The sequence below is a fragment of the Rhamphochromis sp. 'chilingali' genome (genome assembly GCF_963969265.1).
Source record: "Rhamphochromis sp. 'chilingali' genome assembly, chromosome: 22".
Classification (NCBI taxonomy): Eukaryota; Metazoa; Chordata; class Actinopteri; order Cichliformes; family Cichlidae; genus Rhamphochromis; species Rhamphochromis sp. 'chilingali'.
This window is the reverse complement of record NC_137950.1, coordinates 13,917,698-13,925,249: the sequence shown is the minus strand read 5'-3', so window position 1 is coordinate 13,925,249 and position 7,552 is coordinate 13,917,698. Positions and strand designations below refer to the sequence as shown.

General features: G+C 37.2%; 1 protein-coding gene across 2 annotated transcripts; it reads right to left on the bottom strand.

The window, feature by feature from the left end:
* Nucleotides 1–4,560: 4,560 nt before the first annotated feature.
* On the bottom strand, nucleotides 4,561–7,552 carry LOC308391005 (stonustoxin subunit beta-like). Of its 2 annotated transcripts, none has more exons than XM_080873417.1 (5): nucleotides 7,422–7,552; nucleotides 5,997–6,029; nucleotides 5,795–5,860; nucleotides 5,558–5,700; nucleotides 4,561–5,343 (listed from the first exon to the last, which is right to left on the bottom strand). In XM_080873417.1, exons 1-5 carry the CDS (start codon nucleotides 7,468–7,470, stop codon nucleotides 4,915–4,917), a joined length of 720 nt encoding a protein of 239 aa, XP_080729543.1. In that variant the 5' UTR covers nucleotides 7,471–7,552; the 3' UTR covers nucleotides 4,561–4,914. The 2 variants fall into 2 exon arrangements, with proteins under 2 accessions (XP_080729543.1, XP_080729544.1); XM_080873418.1 differs by having other exon boundaries at nucleotides 5,795–5,857.

The window sequence follows — 7,552 nt, the reverse complement described above, 5'->3', positions numbered from 1 at the left end:
AGTCGCCCGCATGCAGTGACAGACAGCTGCATGACTACTAATAGTCTCCTGTTACACGCTTAACAACCTGTGGGGCCCTCTCATAGGATTATGGGAAATGCAGTTTATTTTAGTGAGGAAAAAATGGCAACATTAGCTTGAAAGGCCAAAGGTCAAGCATAAATCACACCAACAACATTTTATTCAGCTGCATCCATCAGATGATTAAATCACAGGAAGATTTCTCTGGTCAAAGGTTTGTTATTGGTATTGTCATTTGAAAGCGACCTTGTTTGATGCCCGTTCACTGATTGAGCTTATACCGTGTTAATTATTTATTTAATTTGTTGTTAATTAATTATTTATTTAATTTTCAATTGATTAGACTTTTCCTAATAATGTAGATCTCGCATAATACACACATAGATTATCTACAATCTACAATAAAGTTTAAGGTCATTTTGAATTAGTTCCTACTATGAAAACAATTTTTCTAGATAATAATTTGTTATTCATTGTAAGTATTGTGTTGCGAAGTAATAGGTAAAATAGTTAAAGTTCGTGATCTACACTATGTGACAAGTGATAACATAGAACATAATTTTCCCCATATTCCCTTAAACAACATTCATGATTAATTTTCTAGAGAAAAAAAGTACACACAATAGCACTTTAACATGTTTTGTGATGTTCCATATGTTCCATACAAAAACGAAAGATCCAAAAAAGAGAAATCAATTTTTGTGTGCACGTGGTTTGGTTTTCTGTTGTGGTGTACTGACAAGTACGATCCAGCAGGTGGTGCTGTTTAATAATTTCGTCCATCACTGTTTCTGCTGAGGGCACTTTTCATTATGGGCATATATGATAAATAAAAATATGTTTAAAAAATACATTGATTAGCTTCATGTTAAAATACTTTATTATTGTATGTTTTAATAGTAAATAGAGAGTAGTACAGCCACAATTGGAAAAGAAAAGCCACAATTGCTACTTGCAACCAGAAAAGTATACATGTGAAACATTTGTCCAGCAGCAGAGCATGACAACAGTGTAAAGTGTTATGTATAGATAACATGGAGCGAAAGAGCAACATGAAACTGGTGACCCTATCAGTCCATGTTAGACTGCAGATAGTGTGAATGTGGGCTAGTAGATACGTGACAACAAATCTTTTGGAACCAGTATAACTTCATCACAGTAATGCTTGAGTAGCTTCTGCTGTCGATCAGGTGGTGCGGAACCATGAAGGAATAATATTGTGGAAGCACACTGGAACAAACAGAACTTAGTACTGGTCAGTAACTGGTTCTATCTGCTGCACACAAAAAGCTCGGAGAGTGTTTGAAAACAGGACATTGGAGAAAATCCAACTCTCATCATATCACGCTCCTACGGGAAGATACATAAAACGTTCTAACATTCAATTCAAAAATATTTAAAGGGATATTTTAAATTCTGTCTGTATTGTTTGCAAAGCATGTTCACACAACAGCAGGGATTGCTGGTCATTCCTCCCACCCTCACCCTGCATCCTCCTTATGCCATGCTATATGTGTGACCATATGTGCCATTTGCTTTATAGCATATATCACTTTGCTCATTACACCAGCAGAGAGTTTCCACTCTTCCAACTCTCATACCTATCATATGATCACATATACACATCCAAAACACGCAGTGAGGTGACACCGTGGGTTTTATTACTCTTGGATCCAAGTCTCCGGTTTCATTTTCTTTGGTCAATGATGGATGTTTGTACCTGTCATATCGGTTTAACTGTACTGGCTGTAAATTCTTATATATACTCATCACAAGAATCACACTGAAATAGCCTAAATAAACTAAGCTAAGCTCAATTTGGTTGGTGTTTAACTGCCTAAAGCTAGAGGTGCAGTTTTTGAGTATTACTAATTAAGAATAAGTAAATGGATAAAGTACAGAAAGCATTGATTTGACTACACGTGACTTCATTTTGACCCCCTTTGAAGAGTGAGATTTCTACTGACCTGCTTCTGGAAGGGTAATGTCTGTATGTCCTCTGCTGTCTCAACGCTGACATGACTGTCATTGTATGTACAGTATGCAGAAGCAATGACAACAGTTTAAGTGTGTCAAATACCAGTGGCGCGGCTGCCCCTCTGTTGGTCTTCCATGGTCTCTTGTGTTCTGGGGGCCTCTGGATGTCTGGAGTTTTGATCTCCTCCATACCCGCTTCACACCCTGGAGGACGGGGCTGTGGCCCCCCCACACTCCCTAGCAGATCATTACATGGAGAAACCTTTGGAATGCAAGCATGCTGATCCACATAGGTATGCACACATGGGTATTCACAGACGCGGACTAAAGCTTTCTTGGCTGCTGCCTCAAAGCACACTGTGCGCTGTCTATCTTGCGTGCTGCACAATATCGTTTATTATTTAGTAAATATTGATATCTATGACTAGCTAGTTTATTGTGATGGTGCTTTGTTTTCTCTATTATTATGTTGCTCTTTGTTGTTTGCTGTCTCCTCTGTTTGTTTTTTTTTCTCCATACAGGTGACCCAGGAGTTCTTTTTTTTTTTCTCTCTCTCTTCCCCCCCCTTCTCACCGTCTCTTCTCCCTTTTGGTTTTCTTTCTTTCTCTCCCCCTCTTTCTCTCATTCATTCCCCCTGTCCTATTTATTAAAAAAAAAAAAAAAAAAAAAAAAAAATGACAAAGGATGAACTGAAGCTCTGCCATCACGTAATGTCGCATACTGCTGTTTCTGATGTCATTTAGAAAAAAAAAAAAAAAAAAAAAAAAAAAAAAAAGTGTGTCAAATACCTGATTGACTTGAATGCATTGCTTACTGGGGCTTTTCTTGGCACTTGTTAAATCTATATCAATATGTCTAACATCCAACTGGGGTCTTCCAAGGGGTCAGTATCTCTGTCTAAATATTACATTACATTAAAAAAATTGCAGCATATTTAGCTGATATACCACTGACGTCTGTGGGTGCCTTGTGGGCAGGATAACAGTTAAATGAGTGCCACTTTTAGTTCCTATTAAGCTGATGCTTTAGTTTTGAAAGCAGTGGGAGGTAAGGTCAAGCTGTCAAAGACAGAAACTAATGTTCGAGCTGGAGCATCTCACATGTCAAAGTGAGCCCCTTTAAACTCCAGGGAAGCAGTTTCTAGTCAGTCTTCTTTACTGAACAACACTGAAGGAGTTTTATGTTGTGCAAACTTAACACTGTGCATACGACTTTATTTTAACTACTTAAAAAGCTTCAGACATTTGGTTGGTGTTTAACTGCCTAAAGCTAGAGGTGCAGTTTTTGAGTATTACTAATTAAGAATAAGTAAATGGATAAAGTACAGAAAGCATTGATTTGACTACACGTGACTTCATTTTGACCCCCTTTGAAGAGTGAGATTTCTACTGACCTGCTTCTGGAAGGGTAATGTCCTCTGCTGTCTCAACGCTGACATGACTGTCATTGTATGTACAGTATGCAGAAGCAATGACAACAGTTTAAGTGTGTCAAATACCTGATTGACTTGAATGCATTGCTTACTGGGGCTTTTCTTGGCACTTGTTAAATCTATATCAATATGTCTAACATCCAACTGGGGTCTTCCAAGGGGTCAGTATCTCTGTCTAAATATTACATTACATTAAAAAAATTGCAGCATATTTAGCTGATATACCACTGACGTCTGTGGGTGCCTTGTGGGCAGGATAACAGTTAAATGAGTGCCACTTTTAGTTCCTATTAAGCTGATGCTTTAGTTTTGAAAGCAGTGGGAGGTAAGGTCAAGCTGTCAAAGACAGAAACTAATGTTCGAGCTGGAGCATCTCACATGTCAAAGTGAGCCCCTTTATACTCCAGGGAAGCAGTTTCTAGTCAGTCTTCTTTACTGAACAACACTGAAGGAGCTTTATGTTGTGCAAACTTAACACTGTGCATACGACTTTATTTTAACTACTTAAAAAGCTTCAGACATTGACCACAGACAGAAAACGTGCAATTAATTTCATTTTCAGTATAGAACCAAAAACAAATCTCAAAAAGATGAATTGTATGTAATCCCGAATTTATCCAAATTTGAATATGCTGCATGTTTAATTAATTTAAATTATACCGATTATATTAGATAATAGGAATAAAGAGAAAGTCTTTCTGCCAGGTAAGAAAATAAGCTTTAATTCAAATATTTAGATTCATCATTTTAATTCTGTTGCAATATCCCTTTTGGATTTTATTTATTTATATTTCATTTATGCCAATTGAAATTTTACACCTACTACACAGTTAGACACCAGCCTTATGTAATTTCCATAGCAGCACTCTGGGGAATCACAATTAGATTTGGGACTTGGTCTGATTTTACAATGAGTCTAACATGCACCTTGTGAGTGTACTACTGTACTGCTTAAATCCTGATTCTGTCCCTACTTTTTGTTTTTGTTTTTTTGCATATTTTTGCTGTCTTCATACTATAGCAACATTCACATTAGCAAAAAAAAGAAAAAAAGTCTCCTTTTTCCATACTTTATTTTTGATTAACATTTTTTCATATTTAACATTTTACATACACTTATGTCTAACTAAATATACATTCTTAGCAAACAATAACAATAGAGAAATACAAATACACACATATATATTAGTATAAACCTTGAGTGGTCCTGTGTTTTCAGAAAAATCCAACAGTGTGGACAACATTCAGAAGGTGACTCCTTTCTGAATATCTTCTAATTGCACTTTGCTCCCTTGATTAAAATGTTTTTTTTTTTTAAATTTCTGTTTTCCTCAGAGATACTGTAGTGTTTTGGTAAAATATAAAACAGCCTTATTGCAGCTTTATTGCAATAGGATAACAGCTACTTCACTCCTCACCCAACAAGAGTTCAGCTCCACTCAATTTTAGATATGATTATAATCTGCCTCTATGCTTCCACTCCTTTATTCCTCCTTCTTTTTGATTACACAGTCAGAGTTTGTTCCTACCCATAAACCTGGCATCATTTTCTCCTTTAAGGAGCTCTTAAACTGCTTCAAAAGTTTAACCTCCTTTTTCCCATTGCGTTCTCCTCCCTCAATCACATCCTCCACAGCATAAAAATCAATGACACCAACAGGCTGGTCAACATATACACCTATTGTGGAGCACCTGGGAAGCTCCACAATCTGTGTAATGCGACCGTTGTGCCAGGCATGATAGCTGGAACCACTCCAGCCGACACCCCAGGACTCCTCGTTTTCTCCCAGGCCACAGGGCCCATCCTTGTTCCTTCTTCCAGCTCCTTCGTATGCGACTCCAATCACAACCCATCCAGAATACTCCATTTCCCAGTAGCCTCGTCTTCCCAGGATTCCCTCTTTGCAAAGAACCTTATGCACAGAGGTGATAATGTCACTATAATACAAGCAGCATTGCTTTCTCCTTTTGGAAATACAACACCAGTAGGTTCAGGTTTGAAATAAACTTGGGGTACATACTGTTTCCAAGCACATCTAATTTTACACCATTGTAAACATTTAAAATGAGCAGAAAATACATTTGTAATGTATGCCATTTCTGGCTAAATGCATCCTCATACTCTACCTGTGGAGCGTACTCATATCGCTCTGGTCTGTCCAAGACAGGACACGTGAGGTTATCAGTCATTCTGGCCACTTTGGCACCACCTTCTGTGATCCACAGCATTTTATTGGCTGTTTTGTCATCCAGAGACAAGTTAATCCAATCTGACAAAGCAAAAAATAAATAATAATAAACAATAACTTAACAAATGGTGCTTGGAAAGAATTATAAAAAAAAAAACTGCACAATCAAACTTACATTTGATAAGATCAGCTCTACATTTGGGTTCAGGGATATTTGTCTCATACCCTGGGATCTTCTCTGCTGAGTAAAATAACAATAAATATCAGGAGATACTAAACGTTAGATGAACCATAGTGGGGCCAGCCTTTAAAGAAGGCATGATTTAAAAAAGAAAATCAAAAAGATAATCCAACCTGTGGTAGGATTCAAGTCTTACCTGTGGGCGTTTTTACCACTTTGGCCTTTTTTCCTGAAACCAAAGAAACCTTTATTAACATCAATATTCTTAACTGGTATAAATATTAGGTGACAGGTGCATCTCAAGCGGTGATGAAGTGAACCACAGGAAAACTGGGTATACTTAGAAAAGCATCTGCCTTTGTCAGATCATCACATCAGAGATTGCATGCTTTCCAGAGTCAGTGGTGGATTCATGCCAGGCAGTTGGAATGACCAAGATATCTCAGATGCTGTTGGGGTTGGCTTCAGTCACACTAGAGTGCAGCGTGAAGCTCAAAGCAGATTATGAGATGAGAAGAGTGACATGATCTGTCTGTGCAAATCAGATAAGTTGGGGATCTAGATCCTAAGCTAGCTTATTGCCACAAGATCATAGGAAAGTCATCCAAGTGTCAAGTCACACCTAGCTGAATTAAAGTCAGAGTTAATGTGAAGATAATGGATTGCAACACATGCAACATGGGCATCCCTAAAATTAATAATGCAGAAGGCTGATCTTAGCAAAATCACTTCCCTCTTAATTTCTAACTGATTAATTGTTGCATAACAGGCACTTAAGCCAGATATGAAAGTGATATTTTGCTGTCACGCATAAGGATGCAGTCTCAGTGTTTTGGTAAGGACACTTAATCTTCACTGCATTAAGATATGAACCTTCAAAAACAAAAGTAATGGGATGTATTTATATCAACACGCATCATCTCAGAATATTAATCTACAAACATGTAGCTGCTCATATTTAAAATATCTGCTGCAATATATCTGAAAATTGTGGTGACAGAAAACAGACTAGACAAAAAACAGTAGATGATACCTGGAATTGTAATACATGTATTCTTTTTGGTTTTTTCTAAATTATAGTACTGATTCATTTACTGTGTTTCTGTCGACCCTTTGACTTTTGTTTTGCATTAGTTAAGATGAGTACAGACAAGTTATAAGCTATGATAAGATCTGCAAAGACACTATTTGTAAAGACAGTATCTGTTCAGTGGAGGCTGAAAACATGTGACCATTTTCGAAGCTGTTCTTGTAACTTACAGTATAATACATAAATGCATTCCCATGGGTTACATCTGGTTCAGGCAGATGATGCTTTTTGTTTTTAAACCATTGCTCCCAGGGAATAATACCATTATAAACCCATCAACAACAAGCAGAAATGTGAAAGTATTGTAAATAAATATAGGTTTTTTTAAAGACATTTTTATACAGACAAACTCTGGTCAACTGTTCTCTCAGGATCTGCCTGTGAGGATGAAAAACACTTCACTGCTGAAAATGCAGTTTGGTTCACCTCAGTGAGTACATTTAAAGCATATCACTGTAGTATGTACATGCTGGAAAAAGGAAAGGAAAAAAAAGTTATATATCTTTAGATTAAATATATTTAAAAAATCACCTTTTTCTGCCTTCCTCGTCTCCGAAATGATTCTGTTGGTGTTAGGCATCTTGATACCAGCTTGCTATTTGAGTAGCTTGAGTCTATCTCGACCTGATGTGGCTGGTCTCACTGAGGATGAAGAGTATTCG